Raw genomic sequence first — 19784 nt, 5'->3', positions numbered from 1 at the left:
AAAAGTCACCCCAAGGCGACTTGCCATCACCAAAATTTCACTCACACGAAATACTCATTTAGTTCCAGGCTTCGTTCTAGATCTTGGGTGATTCATGGTGAACAAGACTCAGTGATACCTTTTATGGGGATTCAAAATAGCAGGAGAGAAGATTTTGCTCCGTTTTCCAATTTCCTTCTATCTTTTTCTTTTTCTACATATGGACAATATTTATTTAAAGCCTCAGTAAAGGGATGCCTGGGTGGCTCAGTCAGTTAGGTGTCCAACTCTTGATTTTAGCTCAGGTCACGATCTCACGGTTCATGACATTGAACCCCGCGTCTGGCTCTGTGTTGGCCAAGAAGCCTGCTTGGGATTCTCTCTCTCCCTGTCCCTCCGCCCCTCCCCTGTGCCTACCGTCTTTCTAAAAAATAAATTTTTAAGTGTCAGTAAAGGATTAGAATGGTAAGAATCAATAAGATACTGGAGCCTCACCACCCACTTCACGAGCAAGTAATTTAACCTCACGGAACCTCAGTGTCCCCATCTGTTAGGTAGGGATGATTGTGCCTCTCTCCCATTCTTCTTCTGTCCAGTTTTATTGAGAAATAACCCACGTACGTCGCTGTGTGTGTTCAAGGGGTGCAGCATGATGGTCGGGTTTACGCATGTGGTGAAATGATGACCCCAACGGGAGGCGTTAGCGTCTCGCATTCTTATCGTGAGGGTGATCTGGAAAGCACGCTGTCCGGAACCCACAAAACACCCGTGATGGGTCAGCAGCAACCGCATCGCGACCCCTGCCGTCATCACCGGTATCGGGATATCCTCAAGGGGAGTTGGGTCCGGAATCATGACTCACTGTTTGTAGGGCAGGCAGGCAGGACAGAGCCTTCAAAAAAAAAAAAAAAAAGGTCCCTTCCTGTTCGCCGCGCACAGTCTTTGCACTGTTCCAGGAATGGACCTGGCAAATATTGACCAGGACGCTGTGACCCTCCGACACCATTTCCTGTGGGTAGGAAGCCACGCGGTGCTGACGACCCGGGGCCCCCAGCCCAGGGAGCTTTGCTGTGAGTACCTGGCTTATGCGGGGGTGGCTCTGCCCCTCTCTCTCCCTCCCTGTCCCTCTCTGTCCCTCCCCCCGCCTCCTCTGGCTTAGGCAGCAGGGAGAGGAGAAATGAGGCCCCTAAAGGAAAAATACGATGATGTACTGCTTCTGAGCTTTAAGTCGGAACTCCAGGTTTCAAGTGACCTTTTATGGAAAGCTTGGTCATCAGAAATTTTGAGAGAGGAACTCCTAGTATTCCTGGGAGAGACAAGAAAGCAGAGTAACACAGCCCAAAGCAAGACGACAACGTTGCTGCAGCAAATTTACTAGAGACTTGGTTGTAGCAAAAGGCTTGAGCTTCAGAGCCCTTGTCTGGGATCCGAACCACCCCTCCAGCCACTTAACAGGTGCCTATCTTGAGCCTGCGTCCAGTGTCCCCATAGGCACAAGAAGGCACCAATACCTGTATCTTAAGGCTCTCATACGGATTCAATCTAGTGACACGCGCGAAGTACCTTTCACACCGCTGGCACTTAGGCCGGCCACTCTTCACTGCCTGTGACTGTTCTGGCATTTCGAGAGCTTTCTCTCCCACCCAACTCCAATAGCACCCCCTTCTCCAGTCTCTGAGACGATCCAAAAAAATAGCGGATCCCCCTGCATTTGAGAATACACCTGGCTGGGAGGAGGCTGTGATACACCAGATGCAATATCCCCACACAAAATAAACAATAAGTGGGAATATCATCATTAATTACTGGAGTTCTTAGTTTTCCCCTGGGATCTTTCTGGAAGAGAAGGAAATAGGTATAATTACACCCAGCTTCTGTAGAAAGCAGTGACAATTCAATTGCACGCTTCCTACCTGTCGGGTGTTTCACACACCGTATGCCTTGTAATCCTTAAGTGACTCCGCCCCCGGAAGGTGGGCATTGTCCTTTGCATTTTGCAAATGCGGACACTGCCGGTCAGAGAGTTTTCCTTCCCACAGTGGGATCCACAGATCCCACAGTGAGATACTGCAGAGCCTTAATTCAAACCCAAGCCCTCCGACTTTTCATCCTCTTGGGGAAATAGAACCTTCTGCAAGTTTGGCGATCCTTGGGGTGCAGAAGGGTAGAAAACGGTGAGTTCAGCGGGATAAAAAGAACCAACCAGTTTTATTACAGCTGTATTTCTTTTTCTTTTTTTTAATATCTATTTATTTTTGAGAGAGAAGGAGAAAGTGCGCTAGTGGGGGAGGGGCAGAGAGAGGGGGACAGAGGATCAGAAGCGAAGCACAGAACCCAATGTGGGACTCAAACTCACAAGCCGAGAGATCGTGACCTGAGCTGACGTCGGACGCTTGCTGGCTGAGCCACCTAGGTGCCCCACGGCAGCTGTATTCCTGATTTCCTCCAAGAGCAAACTGATTTTTAAATTGTTTAACTTCCCAGCGTGAATGGAACCTGACATTAAGGGAGCCCACCAGAGCTTTGCGGGAGGGAGGGAGGTCATGGCCTTGGGAAATCGCCCGTAGTACTTTGTCCAGCAAAGTTTCAACATAACTGATAATCAGGCTGTACTGGTCCCTCCCAACAACCGGCCTTTGGGGCATTTAGGGCCCCGAGTGCTATAAACCGTCTAAAAATACGATCTCTCCCACACCACCGTGGCATCTGTAAGGGATCCAGAAAACATTGGTTTGTGCAAACGGTGCCGATTAAGACACAAATGTGGGGCGCCTGGGAGACTCAGTCGGTTGAGTGTCAGTCTACGGCTCAGGTCGCGACCTCACCGTTCGTGGGTTTGAGCCCCGCATCAGGCTCTGTGCTGACGGCTCGGAGCCTGGAGCCTCCTTCAGATTCTGTGTTTCCCTCTCTCTCTGCCCCTCCCCCCCTCAAAAATAAATTAAAAACATTTTTTTTTAAAAGACGCAAATGTTATCAAGACAGAGGAGCACCAAGAATCATGTGGTCAGCGGAAGGGTCAGTTCTGAAGGGAGCAGGGGGACGACACTGTCCTTACTGAGGATATCGAGGTCCGCGGGGGGAGGGGGAGGGCTCCAAGTGGCCATGTGACAGCGTGTGCGCTGTGAAGATGTGCGGTGTGTGCGTGGAGACCCTGAAAGGGCACTAGACGAGGGTCAGAATGAGCAGAGATCAGCCACGTCTATGCTGCAGCGTCACCTCGAGCTGGAGCTCCGTTCCACCCCCTGAGGAAGGAGTCTCCTGCCCCTGCACCACTTTGACTCCCTGGAAGCAGCTCGAAGGCTTCTCTGGCACATTCTATAACCTGAAGTATAAGAGAGACAGTATTCATTTCCTAGGGCTGCTGCCACAAAGCACCACACCCCGGGGGGTCTCAATGACAGACAGGTATGGCCCCACCGTCATGGCGGCCGGAAGTCCAAGATCAAGGTGTCCATAGTAGACCACTTCCTTCCGAGGCTGGGAGGGAGAACCCGCTCCAGGCTCCTCCCCGAGCTGCTGGGGGTTTGCTGGCCACCTCTGGCAACCTCGGCTGTAGGAGCATCACCCCGATCTCTGCCTTTGTCCTCACAGGGCCGTCTCCCTGTGTGCGAGTCTGTGCCCAAGTGTCCCCTTTGTAGAAGGACACCAATCATATTAGATCGGGCCCATCTAATGACTTCATCTTAACTAATTGTACCTCAACTACCCCATTGCCAAACAAGATCGCATTCTGAGACACTGGGGAATAGAGCTTCGAGCTATGAATTTGGGGGGTGCACAATTCAACACAGGTCAATAGGCATCTTTCCTAACCCTCTGCACCAGTTAAGACACAGCCGCTGCATGTGACAAAGGCTGTATATGACAGCTGCTGCTTCAGACAGCAAGTCTGATGGAGACAGAGTCGGTCTGTGCTCCCGGGCTCCGTCCATCATGTGGCTTTGCCACCCCTCGTGGGTGGCCCGCATCCACCGGGGCCCCCGTGACTCACCACCACATCAGCACCCCAGCTAATGAAAACCCCAAACACTGGCAAACACTCCCCTTTCCTTGGGGACCTGACCCAGGAGTGGCTCCCATCATCCTCTCCCTTCCAACGGGCAAGAGTGGAAGTTGATGTGGCCACACCTCGGTGCTAGCAAGGCCCAGCGTCCCTCACTGTCACAGTGTCCTGAAAATCTGCTCCGTAGTCACCCCAATCCTTGAAAGGTGATGAGTGATTCAAAGAAATACTTGAAAGAAGAAAAAGAAAGGAAAAAGGAAGGAAGGAGGAGGGAGGGGGAGGGAGGTCGGAGGTGGGGGGAGAGAGGAAGAGAGAATAAACCAGGGAAGTTCCTTTTTATAGCCCAAGTCCTTTTGTCAACAAAACCTTGTAGACATATTAATAGTCAAGCAGATTTAGGGCAGCTCTTCAGACTTGGGGGAGAGCGACAGAGCCCCGCCGGCTCACCTCCCACCTCGTCCTCTGTAGGGCCCCTCATGACACCTGTGCGGGGTACAGCTTGGGCGTGAGGCTCACTGGGCGAGCAACAGGGACCCTGAGGTTCCTTCCAGATGCGGTAGAATGCTGTGTTCACTGTCTTGTTTTCAGAGGATGGGTCCAGCTTGGCTGTGGCTGCTGGGAGCAGCGATCCTGCCCTCTGTCCATTGTCGGCCCTTTCCTGCCCATGGAGATAAGAGTCCGGGGGCGCCTCCAGCCCCCAGCGATCAGCTGTCCGCGCCAGCCCCCGCCTACCACAAAATCACACCGACCATCACCAACTTTGCCTTGCGCTTATACAAGCAGCTGGCCGCAGAAGCCTCGGGCAACGTCTTCTTCTCCCCGGTGAGCATCTCTGCCACCCTGGCCCTGCTCTCTCTGGGGGCCCAGGCTGACACCCCGACTCAGATCCTGGAGGGCCTTGGCTTCAACCTCACGGAGATCTCGGAAGCGGACATCCACCGGGGTTTCCAGAGCCTCATCCACACCCTTGACCTGCCCAGCCCCAAACTTGAACTGAAAGTAGGCAACTCCTTGTTTCTGGACAAGCAGCTAAAGCCTCAGCAGCACTTTTTGGACACCGTCCGGGAGCTGTACGGAGCGTTTGCTTTTTCTGCCAACTTCACAGATTCCACCACGACCAGGAGGCAGATTAACGAGTACGTGAGAAAGCAGACGTACGGCCAGGTGGCAGACTGCCTCCAGGAGTTCACGCAAGACACGCTCATGGTTGTCCTGAATTACATCTTCTTCAAAGGTGAGGGCTGGCTCGGGCCGAGTCCCTTCCGACTCCTTGCCCCTGAAAGGCTCCTGTCTTGAACTCTTGCCGCGGCTCCAAATATTTAAAGAGTCTTAGATGACTACTTCTTGACTTGGCGACATTTGTTCGCTCTTGCCATTTCCTTCTGTTCCGTTTTTACTTATTTTTTGTTATACCCCCTATCATACTCTCCTAGGAATAACTCCTTTTTTAGAAAAATTTTAGTTTTTATATGACTGTCTATCTTGAGCATAGACAAATTTTTTTAATGTTTATTTCTGAGAGAGAGCGAGAGATAGAGTGCGAGGGGGGGGCGGGGAGCAGAGAGAGAGGGAGACACAGAATGCGAAGCAGGCTCCGGGCTCTGAGCTGTCAGCACAGAGTCCGGTGCGAGGCTCGATCCCGTGAACCGCGAGATCCTGACCCGAGCCGAAGTCAGACGTTCAACCGACTGAGCCACCCAGGCGCTCCCGAGCATAGAAAAGTGTATAGCATATTAAAACCACCATATACTCCCCCGCCAAGAATGAATGTTTACATTTTGCCATTGGCTTCACATTTTTATTTTATTTTTTTAAAAAATGCAATGTTGCAGGTAGAGTTCACCTCCTTTTGCACCCTTCCCTGGTCCCGTTTCCTCCCAGAGGCAACCACTGTCCTATGTGTTCTAAATTTTACCAGAATTGTATCATCCTGTACATATTACCTCGGGCTTATGTTCTAGTGCCCTCACCACATCTTAGTTTGTGTGAACAGCTTATTAGCCCATTGTGACCGCCGTGTGAACACTCGCTCCCTGTAGGGCTCATTTCTTCTACTCGGGTTATTTCCTGACTTAGTAGCATGTATCTCGATTGTGATACTAGGAAAGTGAACTCCTCCATTGTTTTAAACTCAGGTCCATTCAGATGTTTGTTTTTACCTGATGTTTGTGTCTCTTCCGGGATCCACGTTACACTGGATCGCCACGTCATTGGGGGCTCCTCTGGACTGTGACGGTTTCTCAGACTTTCCTTGCTTGTAATGACCTTGCCAGTTTCGAACAGTGCCGGCGAGGTACTTGGTAGCATGTCTGTAAGTTGGGACTTGCTTGTTTTTCTCGTGATTAAAACTGGGGTAACGGGACGTGGAGAGGAGGGCCACACAGGGGAAGGGCCATTCTTATCACATCACGCCAAGGATACGTACTCTCGGCGTGACTTACCGCTGTTGATGTTGACTTGGACCATCCGGCTAAGGTCACGCCTGTCATATTTCTCTGTTGTAAAGTTACCCTTTTCCGAATTGCCAGACTGCGCTCTTTGGAGGAAGTCACCGTGCCCATCCCACACTTCGGGAGCGGGAAGTTATGTTCCCTCTCCTTGAGAAAGGCGGACCTACCTCAATTATTTGGAATTCTTCGGCATGGGAGATTTTTCTCTTCTCTCACATTTATTTATTCAATCATTTGCTTACATCATTATGGACTCAAGGGTATGCATTTCATATTCTGGGTTGCAATCGACTAATACTTAGTTTTGTTGCTTAAAATTTTCTGGCCCCGATCATCAGGAGACCTTTTCAGTTGGTTCCTTGATATGCCCCCATCATTGCTGATTTTTTTTTTTTTCCTTTCTGGAGCACTTCCTTGCTTTCTGGCAGGACACCTCAAGCTCATCTTTTATAACTCCTGCCCCACCCCACCCCACCCCCCGCCCCAGAAAACGTCTCTGTCTCTCCATGCTGCCATCTAGCTGATTCCTTCCGCCCAATTTCCCTTTTACTAATTACCCCAAAAGCCATGCTGCTTATTATTTCAAACCCGTCCACTGAGTTCTCAATCTCACTGACTGTATTTTCGCCTTGAGGTCTTAGTTTTTCAAATCTGCCTATTGTTTTGTCCCAGTGGCCCATCTGATGAATTTTAGTCCTTCCATTTTTTTTTTTTAATTTTTTTTTCAACGCTTTTATTTTATTTTTGGGACAGAGAGAGACAGAGCATGAACGGGGGAGGGGCAGAGAGAGAGGGAGACACAGAATCAGAAACAGGCTCCAGGCTCCGAGCCATCAGCCCAGAGCCCGACGCGGGGCTCGAACTCACGGACCGCGAGATCGTGACCTGAGCTGAAGTCGGACGCTTAACCGACTGCGCCACCCAGGCGCCCCAATCCTTCCGTGTTTTTAACACACTTTTCAAAATGTCTTTCGGATTATTCCATTATCTGGAGATCTGGAGCTGTGAATTCTTGGGTTCTTTACCCCAACTGCTTCTCTTTCAGGAGAGGATTGAGATTTTCAGCTTTGAGCTCATCTTCAGTGGAAATTATCTTTTTGTGAGTTTCTTATGGCCTGTTGTGGCAAGGTCTCTGGGAGACAATTTCACATTTGCCTCCGGTATAGTCTTATTGGTTTCCCTGGTTCTATTTTAATTTCTAGGTTGGGGAGTCCCTGCACCGAATGAGTAATAACAACAAAGAACCCAGAGCAGGTGACTCCTCCCACCTACCCCCAGCCTGGGAATGTGGTGACCTATCCTACCTCATCCCTGGGCTGCTTGACAGAGTTTTGCAATCCAGTCTTCCCGGACGGGGAAGGGATTGCCTTTCGTAGCTTTTGACTATTTGCAGAGAGGTCGGTTCCGAGCGTGGTCGTGAATTTTATTTATTTCCCCTGAGAAGACATTAAGCACCACCCCTGAAGGGCTGTATCTGATTCTGATAAGCCCTGAGCCAAATGACTTCCAAATCAGAGACACACATTCCTGCTTTGTATCTGGAAGCCTTGAGTCTTGTTGAACTCAGCTGTTTGTTTATTTATTTATTTATTTATTTTTCCATTAGAGCAGACAAAGGAAGAGCTGGGAGAGGGGACTCACTTGAGTTTCTTCTTGGGGAACAGTGCTTGTGGCGGGTGACAGCATGGGGACCCAGGCGAGACCGGCACTTGCAGCAGATGACCTTGTCATAGTCCCATTCCTGGGCCGGCTGGCGGTGGGAAGGCCCAGCGATGCCACCTCCCAGGTGACACAGCGAGCACAGGGTGACTCTTCCTGGACATCGTGGCCTGAGAGAGGACGGCCATCCTCCAGCTGTTTGCCCGCAAAAATTAGATGCCCCCCTTGTCTTGGAGTTTTGGCTTTGACATTCTCAGGGGTGTCACTGGGCTCGACCGTGATGGTGATGGGCCTGCCCGTCAAGGTCCTCACAAAGCTCTGCCTCTCTGCATCTGCCACAAGGCCACGGCTCCCAAACCACTCAGCCGCCTAGTCAAAGGGAAAGAGAGGTCAAGTATGTTTAAAATGTTTGCCGAGTGAATGATTTCAAGTCGAACTTAGGTCTCGTTTTGAGGCCTCTAGGAATGGTATTCATTAATTTGTTTTCAAATATACATCGAAATTAGAGAAAGACAAATACCGTATGACTTCGCTCTTATGTGGAATTTAGGATACAAAACAGATGAACACAAGGAAGAGAAGCGAAAATAATATAAAAACAATATAAAAATAATATGAAAACAGGGGGGCAAAACACAGCAGACTCTCATGTGTAAATACAGAGAACAAACTGAGGGCTGCTGGAGGGGTTGTAGGTGGGGGATGGGCTCAACAGGCCAGGAGCATTAAGGAAGACACTTGGTGGGGTGAGCACTGGGTGTGACACATAGGGGATGAATCTCAGGAATCTACTCCTGAAATCATCATTGCACTCTATGCTAACTTGGATGTAAATGTAAAAATAAATAAATGAATTAATTAATTAAATATACATCAAGTACTTACTATGTTTCAGGGACTTTGTTAGTGTCTTGGGGAACTCTATGAATAAGATAGAGTTTTCCTACCCTTATGTAGCTCATAGTCCCAGGAGACCTGCAAATGAGTAAAAAGGCAATTGCAGCTCAATGGGAGAGTAAGTTCTGCTTGAGTCGGCATGGGTGCCACGGAGCTCTCGAAAGACACAGCTTTCCAGACTTGGGGAGTGAGAGAAGGCTTCTTGGAAGAGAAGGCATCTAAGCCGAGACATGAAGAGTGAGTTGGATTTACTCAAGCCGAGAGGCCGTAAGAGAGGTGGGGAAAAGAGGGTTCAGGTTGAAAGCCCAGTGCGTGCAGAGGTCCAAGGAAAAGAAAAAACTATGGCACTTTCAAGGAACTGAAATGAATTTAGTCGGACTAGAACACAGAACACAAGAGCGGAGTGCCTGGGGGACAGTACCAAGAGTTGCGATAAAAGGATAAGCAGGAACTGTGTGGAGAATTCTAGGATTTACCTGTAGGATACCAGAATTACCAAGAAGTTTGAAGCAGTGGCGTGGCCTGATCACATCTGTTTTAAAACGATCAGTCTGGCTACAAGCTGGAAAACGGTTTGGAGGAGAGGAAGGGTGGGAGAACAGAGACTAGTCAGGAGGTTCTCGAAGGGCTCCAAAGTAAGGAAGGTGGCCGCTTTGGATAAAGTTGCAGCCTTGGAGGTGGAATCGGCAATACTTGGCCACCGATGGGATGTGGGCAAGAGGGACAGGATGAGCCAGCTTCCCATCACCAAGACCAGGGCTCTCAGGAGGCCAAGTCCGGAGGCTGTGGTGCGTGGAGACCGTAAGGAGAAAGAGAGGATACTGCACACGTGGACAAGGCTGTGACCCACAGATGCCACATTTCTGTGTCTTAATGAGCTTTTTGGCATGATACGTAACATTTTATTAACTGAAATCTTTCTCCTTTGTCAACCTGAGTATTAGGAAGTTCAGAGGTGGCGGGGGGGGGGGGGGGGGGGGGCGGGCGGCTCTTGACCTTCTCTGTAGGAGATGGTTTAGCGTGGCAGTGAAGGGTCAAGTCAGTGTTTGCAAAGAACATGAACGGTGGAGCCGGTCAAGTTCTAGTCCCTGTTCTACCACCTAATGGCTCTGCAAACTGGGTATGCTTCTATAAATTCCCAGGGACTCAGCTTCTCGTTGCTGACATGGAGATCCTAATACTTGTTTAATATTAATGTTCATGCAAGTGTAAAGAGATAATGCCTTGCACGTGGAAGGTAAAAGAACATGTTAGCTTCTTGAAAGTTGCATTGCTCTGAAATGGAACAAAATCGTAGACCATTGGAGCTTAAGTGCTGGGGGGCTCACTCTGGCGGCTGAGCCGGCCCTAAATTCTGGCCCCCTGATTCTGTACCCACGCCACTTCTCTGCCTTATATTTATATACACCCCGAGAGGAAATCGCCAAACCAGTGCGGCTTAGTACGTGTCTGCCCACAGTTGCTCTCTTGGAGTGTGTTCTCATAGTTTTGTGGATTTTGTGTCCTAAGCTAAGTGGAAGCATCCTTTTGATCGCTACCAGACCCAGAAGCAAGAAAGCTTCTTCGTGGACGAGCGGACCTCCCTCCGCATCCCCATGATGCACCAGAAGGAAATGCACAGATTCCTCTATGACCAGGAAATGGCTTGCACGGTCCTGCAGATAGAATACAGTGGAAACGCCCTGGCCCTGCTGATCCTCCCCGACCCAGGGAAAATGGAGCAGGTGGAGGCAGCTCTGGAGCCAGAGACCCTGAGAAAATGGGACCGATGGCTTCTGCCCAGGTAAGTGTCAGAGCAGAAGGACCCCGGCAGACTTGATTCAAGAATCCAGGCCGGCCTTGATCAATGCCAACTGCAAAAGCCCAACCCGTAGGTTTGGTTCGTTATTCTGCCCGTCAACTAACCTATGTGGGTTTGGGGCAATTTTCTTGCCTTTTGGGTCTCCAACCGCCTCAAATATAAAATGAGGTCATAATAACTGTCCCCATTGGGTTGCTTGGAAGATTGATCAAGTTAATACATATAAAGTCCTGAGACTGCTCACGATAAGTGCTCAGCAGGCATGCATCATGCGTATCCCTTCCCGAGGGTTTCTCTGGCCAACTGTCCTTCCTCTGGTTTCTCCCTTTTCCCCGAATGATTTACCACCAGAATGTAGCGAAGTGTGGGCAAAAAAAAAAAAAAAATCAGATGAAGGACAATTATTAAGAATACTTATGACTCCCACGGAACAGTGTATATTTCTCAAAAGAGCTCCTACTTTTTTTAGTTTACTTAAAAATTCATTTGACCCACACGTAGAAGAAAGGGACACCACTACCTGTGACCCCGTTGCGAGAATCTCCATGAACAGTGTAGGTTTTGTTTAGGTGCCCGGTCTGCTAGTGCACCTCCTGGGTGGTGTAATGTTGAATAGACAGGAGTGAGGGATTCTGTTTTCCTCTCTCTCTGTCCCTCCCCCCACCCTCACTCTCTGTCTCTCAAAATAGACGAACTTAAAAAAGAAAAGGAAAGAGAGTATCTGTTCTCTCTCTCAATTCGGTGGGTGGACTGGGCTCGGCCGAGTGGTTCTCACTTGGGGCTTTCCTGCACTAGAGTCAGGTGCTGGCTGGGGTTAGAGCAGTGAAGCCTCAGGTGTCTCCTGGGCTGACTGACTCCTCAGATAAGGGCTGAGCAGGTGTCTCTCTCTCCGTGCAGCGTCTCCGGGAGACTAGCTTGGGCTCCTGCACGGCAGCTTGGTGCAGCTGATGTTGTTATATGGCAGCTCAGGTCTCCGGGAAGGGGTGTTCCAAAAGGCAGGCAGCGAAAATTCCTGCTCTTTTAAGATCTGGGCTCCAAAGTGTCTCTTCTGTCATATTCTTTTGGCCGGAGCAGTCACGGAGCCCACCCTGGTGTGGGGGTGGGGTGCATATACCAAAACTCCTGATGGCCGACTTGAAGTTCTAATACACCATCACTTGGTAGGTACCAGCCACCCTTGTCCCCACAGGAGCCTCCCCTCAGCTCCCCAACCGCACTGAGGGGTAGGAAAAGGTGTTTGTGTTTGGGCAGAGATTCAAGTACCAAGTAAAAGAGACAGAGGTCAAGGACCTCTGCCCTTGAGAGGACGAGAAGAGAATAGCCCTGTTGTCTATGAATCCACGTAGCTGTGGCCGGTTTCTGATTCCAGCCCCATATTCTCAAGCCCCCCCTGGGGTGAGCCTGTGCCTTCCCCCCAGCACGGAAGGAAATACCATAGCATCTTCTAGACCAACAGATTTTCCCTCCAGAAGGTCTGTTTTGACCTCTCGCTCTGACTTTCACGAAGCAAGACCAACTGAAGTTATTTTTCTAAACCTCGGACGTCCCCTGTTCCTGGTTCTCGCGCCAGAAAGTTATGATACCACAGCAACACTGGGCGGCTTTCCGACACGAATAGTTCAGACTGCCAGGCCTCCCTCCGTTCAGCTGTGAGGAAGGTCCGCTTGCCCAGGGGACTCGGGCTCACTGGTACCTGTTCATTCCTCACTTATGTGGGTCGAACACCTGCTGTGTGTTGGGCTCTCAGCCAGAGACCCCTCTGCTAGACTCGACTCAGACCCCTTCATGGCTTGGGCCTGCCCTCAGGGCTCCCTGCGGACAGTTCGCCGAGTGGGCCGGGATAGCCTTGTTTTCGGTTTCCCACGACCTTCCCCTGCTCTTCGCTGTTCAACCCTTGACTTCCAACTGCCTCGTACTTCCACTGGGCATCCGGACACTCCTATTGCCCCAGAAGTTAACTGGCAAGGGCGTGATCAGCAGCTTTAGGGTCTGAATTCATCAGAAGCAAAGGTTTCCAAGCCGGTTCTTACCTAGCCCAGCTTGCAGGTGCCCTGCTCTGGCAACAGTCAAGCAATAATCGAGAAGAAGAATCCCAAGAATGGAAGGACAGACTCAGTGTCAAAGGAGACTTGTGACTTTACCACGGGCAGGGTGCTGATCTGATGGCAAAGGCCAGTCGTAGGGCAGAGATTGGCCCACATTCTACACACGCTTTCGGTCGTAAGATCCTCACGGTGGCCCGAGGCCCAGACAGGAAGAGCTGACAGTGGCCTGTATTAGGGGGTTGCCAGCAGACGGATTCAGGATTCAGTTCTGAAGCGGGGCCAGCAGAACCTGATGATCAATTGGATACGGAGGCGGGAGAATGTTAGCAGTATTTACCTTGCGTGGCTGTTATTTGCATTTGATCAGTTAAGCCTTGTGAAATCCCTTGCCCGATGTAGAAAGTCCTCCAAATACGTGCCCGAGATGAGGACACATGGCCATGCTGGGAGTCTTCTCAGATCCAAACACAGGAGGGCTGAGGAGGTCACAAGAGGTCTGGAAAGGTCCGAAGAGGAGGGAGCTGCAGGGAGGGTGGGGGGGTGGAATGTTCTCGCACAGCAGAGAATATTGTGGTAGGACCGGCTCCCCCTCACCCTGGGAAACCCTTCTTCCTCCCAAAGCTGGGGACGGCCTACAGACCGGGCGGGAGCAGCACAGTTAATGAGACCACACCACCTCTCTGTCTGATTCTCCCTCCAGCCTGTTGGATTTACACCTGCCAAGGTTTTCCATTTCTGGAACATACCACCTTGAAGAAATACTTCCCCACATTGGTCTCACCAACATCTTCAACCTAGAAGCTGACTTATCAGGAATCACTGAGCAGCTCAACAAAACCATCTCCCGGGTAAGGTGGTAAACGTGGACGGAGGGGACAGTCTTTTCTCCTTTCAAGTGTGCGTTTGAAAGTCAAGTTTCCCGGGGCGCCTGGGTGGCGCAGTCGGTTAAGCGTCCGACTTCAGCCAGGTCACGATCTCGCCGTCTGTGAGTTTGAGCCCCGCGTCGGGCTCTGGGCTGATGGCCCAGAGCCTGGAGCCTGTTAACGATTCTGTGTCTCCCTCTCTCTCTGCCCCTCGCCCGTTCATGCTCTGTCTCTCTCTGTCCCCAAAATAAATAAACGTTGAAAGTCAAGTTTCCCTTTTCTTTTCCTATTCTGGGTCTTGCTCGCAATCTACAAGGCTTATTTTCAGGGGCAGCGTTCTTTCCACCTCTCCTCCCTATCCTTCAGAGCAGGGACACCGAGTCCTGAAGAGACACCCACTAGGGGTCATCCACAGTGCCAGAATTTTCCCAGGTGTGGGAAAAGCTTTCCTTCCTTCCCCATACTTCCCCAAGGGCAGGCATTGAAACTCCATCTGTCTTTGTTATAGTTAGAGAGAGTAGTGGGGCATGAATACAAAAATGAGACCCGTAAGCCCCAAATCTCAGTGCATTATGGTGACAGTGGCTTACTTCCTGTCTACGGTACATGTCAGAGGTATGTTACTACCACAGGCCTGTAGACTTACTTCACACTGCGTCTCCCTTCCAGGATGCAGGAGAAAGGAGAAGTCCCTATTTGGGACATGCCATTCCCACGGTGATGGGAAAAAAGCAAGAGAAACTGTGTGATCGCTCTCCGCGTTTCTCTTCGCCGTGGCCTATGTCAAGGCCCCTCACGTGCTGCTGGCCAAAGCAAGTCCCGTAGTCAAGATGGCCATCAGTGGGGTGGGTCTGTGTTCTCTTCCAGAAGGAGGCCATTGGTAGTCACAAGGCGTGGGTGGGGATCCATGACTCTCTAATAGGAAGAGAGAGTTAACCACTGGGAATAACCATGCAATTTTCCTTCCCTGCTCTATCTTTTATGTTTTAGGAGAGAGTCATTAATTGTCACTTGAGTCTTTGTTATAATTTTTTTTTGAGAGAGAGAGAAAAGACGGAAGTGAGTGAGGGGCAGAGAAAGAGAGAATCCCAGGCAGGGCAGAGGGAGAGAGAGGGAAGCAGGGCTCACACAAAGCAGGGCTCGAGCTCACCCAAAGCTGGGCTTGTGCTCACCTGATGTGGGACTCGAACTCACGAACCGTGAGATTATGACCCGAGCTGAAGTCAGAGGCTTAACGACACCCAGGCACCCTTTGCTACAAACTTCATAAGGAAAGCATTCTGTCTTTTGCTTGGGAAAGATCAGCTGAGATCAGGAATGTAAAACAAGGCAATAGGGAGTGTGTGCACGGGAGTGTGTGTGTGCACGGGAGTGTGTACGTGCATGTGTGTGAACAAGAAGGAAAAGAAATAACTTGGCTTTTTAAAGAACTTATTCTCAGCGTATCCCTTCATAGAACTTTTTAGAAGTGAAAGGGATTGTCAAGGCCAAAATTTTTCAACTTTTTTTTAAAGCCTCAGAATCCTTTCTTCCGAAGAAATTGTGTGACAATGAGGGTTAAAAAAAAAAAAAAAAAAAAAAAAGGAATCTTCTCACAGAGGAGGATAGAAGGTTTGGCCCATCAGACAACCCGGTTCCCGGAGCTCATGTTAAAAACCAGTGATTTAGGCTGAGCAGGTCGTTATAGAGAAGAGGCGACCGAGGCTTAGAGAATGGGCGTGCAGCTCGGAGCGGAAAATGGCCCTCAGCCCGTGTCGCCTGTGCCCAGACGCTTGTCATGCTCCCAGAACTTGCCGTTGGGAGTTCGCGGCCAGGTTCATGCTCGGCCCGGCTCAAACCCATCTGTCTTCTGCCAGAGAGCAAACAGCACCATCAAGGCCAGCCCCCGGGATGTGGAAGAAGCAAGAAAAAACGAAGCCTGCAGTTGCCTCCTTGGAAGGCGCCTGAGGGGGTGACTCTACCTCCATCTCCCTGGAACCACACCAGGTGGGATCTGTTCCCTGAAAGCGCCCGGGGCTGATGCTGTCCCTGTCCCTTTCTCCCCCTCCAGGTGTCACACAAGGCGGCAGTGGACATGAACGTGTGGGGAACCAGGGCAGCGGCTGCCTCGGGCCTGCTCTCTCAGCCTCAGGCTCTGAACACAACTCGGGCCCCACAGGCACGTTTCAACAGGCCTTTCCTGGTGCTCTTTTGGGAGGTGACCACTCAGAGTTTGCTCTTCCTGGGGAAAGTCGTCAACCCGGCTGCAGGGTGACCGTAGTGGGAGGCCGGGTGGCCGTTTGTCTGCCCCGGAACAATCAGGAAGGCCGGCAGATGGGCAGCCTGCACCGTGGGCTGCCATGAGGAGCAGTTACTCAGTGTGCAAAGATCCCAATAAAGTCGACCTTGGGTTTTGTGAACATTGAGGTGCAATGTTTACAAGGGAAGGTCAGCGTGCAGAGCAGCCTTGAGCCGTATGTCCTACGGTCTCATGGAAGCCAGGATAGACCGTGATTGGATGGTCAAAAATGAAAACGGCTCATGCCGTGCCCACCCCCCCCCACCATGGGAGATGCCCGCCACCCCTTCCATCACAGCGGGTCTTTCCTGAGGGTACCAGGAAAAGGCACAAAGGACATCAGGAAGAATGAGGAGCTTTCTCCCTTCACGGTGGCTGACCTCGGCTCTACCGCCAAGTGAGGCCGTCCTGAAATGTCAGGGCCCCTGGTGTCAGGGACGAGATCACTTTCAGAGGAGATTGGGGCCAGGGCAGGGGCTCCAAATCACGCTCCGTGAAAAGAAGGGGGGCGGGGTGGGGATGGCCAGTGCGATAATGGGCCAATGCAGCATGGGAGGTCAAATGCCCAAGGGCAAGACGAAAGAAAGTGCGAGGGTCAACATGGCCGGGTGGGCACAAACGTGGTCTGTGGGATGCACTGGGGAGCCATAACCAGTTGCAATGGAGCACCTTTAGCGGTTGGAGGCTCCCTCCACTGCCACAAGCGCCCCTCCAGTCTCAAGGAGGCATCTGTCTGAATCTACTGGGGGAACCCAAAGGATGTCAACCTAGCTGCACGTATGTGCCACGCATGTGACAAGACTCATCCCCATAGTGAAGTTGGTACCAAGACCTAGAGGGTAGCTGCAGGTGGTTCACATCTAGGAAGGAGTCATCGCAACAAGTGTCATTGGAAGAAACACTCCCATCCACACCCTAGGAAGGTCAGACTTGAGTTGGATCCTGAAAACCAGGCAAACCACAATTAAAAGGTAAGAAGGTAAGACAGTCTGGGGGAGGGTGGAGACCCTCTATGGGTCAAGGAGAAAGGAAGGGAAGGGTATGCTCTGATAAAAAATAGAGAGAGAGAGACCCAGTTTTGCAGTAATAGAAAGTTCACGAAGGGTGACAGTGGAAGGTAATGCCGGAGAGGTATTTGGCATCAAAGGTTGGAGGCTTTAGATGCCAGATAAGAAGCGTGGACTTCGTCCTGCAGACGGTGGGGAATAGCTGTGGGCCAGCGAGCAGATCTGGATGCGGACAAAGTTTAACTGTGAAAATCATCTGAGAGCTGAGTATAGATAAGACCCAGGGTGGTGAGACCAGGGTGGGGGCCGGCAGGGAAGATGCCGCACCGGGGTCCACCCGACCACATGCCCTGTCCTGGCCCATATCCCTCCTCTGACAGACCACCAGCACACAAGTCCCCTGTCCCAGCCAGACCCCTGTGGCCCTCGGCATCTCCCCACCCTACACTCCCTGCCTGTTGGTCCTGTGGACACGACTTCTCTTATTAGAAAGGAAGGAATCCCAGAGAGCCCACCCCATGCCCTGGGCAATCCAACACACGCCATATCTTTCTGTTGCTTTGAACTAGACATTGAGTACTAGCTACCTTCAAACGCTTGAAGATCTGCCAAAACCCTCTCCAACTGTGGAATTGGCTCCTGCGGAAGTAAGTGACTAATTTTCCTGGGGGCACGCAAGTCAGAGATGTTAAAGGAAGAGCTTCCTGAATCGAACATTTTATATTAGGTCAGACATTCTGGAAGATTCTGAGTGAAGTCGAGAACCTGATGAACATGGGTCTCATGCCATGGGGCTCACAGACTCCCAGGGGAGACAGACTCTGGACAAGTACTTCTGTTAAAGCGTGTGGGCAACTATTTCTTGGCTACATGCAGGGCTGTTGGGACACACGTACTCCCTGCTCCCTCAGAGCCCTACTGAACCCTTTGCTGTGTGCCAGGCACCTGCAGTTAGGCCCGGGAACAGAGCAGTGAACAGAGCAAACAGTAAGCCCAGCCCATAGGACTTACTTTCTAGGACAGATGTTTGCCCCAATGCCTCATGCTGAATGTGTGACAGGGGCACTGTCCTGCCCTGGCTGTCCACGTAAGCAAGAAAACCCTCCCCCCGAGTTAGAAGAAGGGGTGACCAAAGCCTGCTTGAAGGGCTCTGCCCTGGACCCCCTTACTCCTGGACTCACACAACGTCGTTAGAAAGTAGGTGTGGTAGCCCAGCCTTCTCCTGTGTGGACGGAGAACCAAAGATGAGAGCACATCCTTCGACTGACATTTTAACCCATGGGGTCTGCGCACATGGGCCAAGTTCCCGATCCAGGTCCCGAACTCAGCTTGTGGGCCACCAGCTTGAAATATTACCAAACGTTCAGGCTCCTAAATGTCCAAATAACAGCAGGATACCCCGGGCTGAGAAGTCCACCCACTTCAACACCAAACAGAGTACAATGAATGAGGCGACACTGACTCTTAAGCACCCCTGCCGGTGCCTCCATTAACGCCACGTTTGAGAGTGAAATCTTTCTCAAATTAACTGGGACCCCTCACATCATGGCGACCCTCAGCCTACATTTTATCACCCACTACTTACACGGAAAGAAGCAGTGAGAGAGAAAGATGTCGATCCCACACCTACTCCCCCATCGTCAAAGGCTAGTCCTGCCCCCTGCTGGTTACAGAGGGTCCTAGATGCACCCTAGGAGCACGTCCGTGCACCCTCTTCTCTCCTGAGTCTGGGCTCAGGAGTTGTGGGAGGGGAGAGTTGCCAGATAAACTACACGATACCCAGATAAACTTGAATTTCCGCAAATACTCGTTTAGTATAAGTATATCCCGGGCAGTGTTTGGGATACACTTCCACTAAAAAAATTTTTGTTGTTGTGTACGTAATACTCAAGTTATTTGAACAGGGGGCCATATATTTTTATTGTAAATCAGGCCACCCAGGGAAGGGTATATATGGTCCATACTCACGGGAGGGTCAGAAGAAAAGCAAGTTCATCAAGCTGAAGGGAAGGCTAGCCAGGGCACCGGGATGACAGGAGCAGTGAGTTTGGTCAAAAGAGGATTCAGAGAAGAGAGAACCGTGAGATGGCTCCAGCTCAGCACCCCGGTGTCTGCTGTGTAAGCGAACCCAGGTTGGTCTGCTAAGGGGTTGGAGACATCTGGTTCAGGTGCCACCAACGGCAAGGTTGATAGCCAGCCTATTACAAAACTGTGAGGCCACCTAGACCAGTAGCCCAGCTGACCCGCCAGCTGACTGTCGATGCTGAGCCACGCCAAGGTCAGCCCGGCTCGGCCCGGGGCCAGAACCGCTCGGCTGGCCTGCAGGTTCCTGAGCTAAGTCCCGGATGGTTTGTTACGCAGCATAGGTAACCAGCGCAAAGAGGGGGGGTTGGGGGGGGGGGTGATGGGACTTGGGAATTCCAGACGGAGAAGACAATGTGACAGATTGAGGGTCCGAGTGCCCCAATTTTCTGAGTTCTCCCCAGTCCTCTCCCCAAGGACTGACACAGCAGGTTTTGAGGTCCCTGCTCATGCCTTCCATCTCAGGAATCTTCCAGCCCTGGAGAGCCAACTCAGCCGGGGAAAGAACCTGGCTCAAGGGCAACCAACGCTCCACTGGCTGACTGCCCATGAGTAGTGTGGCCTGGACCAATCAAGGCCTTCCTGGCAATTTGTCAGAGCGCTGTGGGTTACAGCTGCAAGGTCATGGGTCTCTAAAGGCCATGGAAAAGCAGAAGGGTGCTTAGAAGAAACAGAGTAGACTCACAGAGAGACGCAGAGTGGCCCAGGAGAGAGAAGGGG

The 19784-nt window shown here is 51.2% G+C and overlaps 1 protein-coding gene across 2 annotated transcripts; it reads left to right on the top strand.

Moving 5' to 3' along the window:
• The first annotated feature begins 923 nt into the window (after positions 1 to 923).
• SERPINA11 (serpin family A member 11) lies at positions 924 to 16096 on the top strand. Of its 2 annotated transcripts, none has more exons than XM_043556936.1 (5): positions 924 to 1049; positions 4571 to 5216; positions 10498 to 10771; positions 13535 to 13682; positions 15748 to 16096. In XM_043556936.1, exons 2-5 carry the CDS (start codon positions 4574 to 4576, stop codon positions 15949 to 15951), a joined length of 1269 nt encoding a protein of 422 aa, XP_043412871.1. In that variant the 5' UTR covers positions 924 to 1049; positions 4571 to 4573; the 3' UTR covers positions 15952 to 16096. The 2 variants fall into 2 exon arrangements, with proteins under 2 accessions (XP_043412871.1, XP_043412872.1); XM_043556937.1 differs by lacking the exon at positions 924 to 1049 and adding an exon at positions 2005 to 2153.
• Positions 16097 to 19784: the final 3688 nt, after the last annotated feature.

This window comes from Prionailurus bengalensis, chromosome B3, assembly GCF_016509475.1.
Source record: "Prionailurus bengalensis isolate Pbe53 chromosome B3, Fcat_Pben_1.1_paternal_pri, whole genome shotgun sequence".
In the NCBI taxonomy this organism is placed as follows: domain Eukaryota; kingdom Metazoa; phylum Chordata; class Mammalia; order Carnivora; family Felidae; genus Prionailurus; species Prionailurus bengalensis.
The sequence above is the reverse complement of the archived record's forward strand: the minus strand, read 5'-3'. Positions and strand labels throughout refer to the sequence as shown.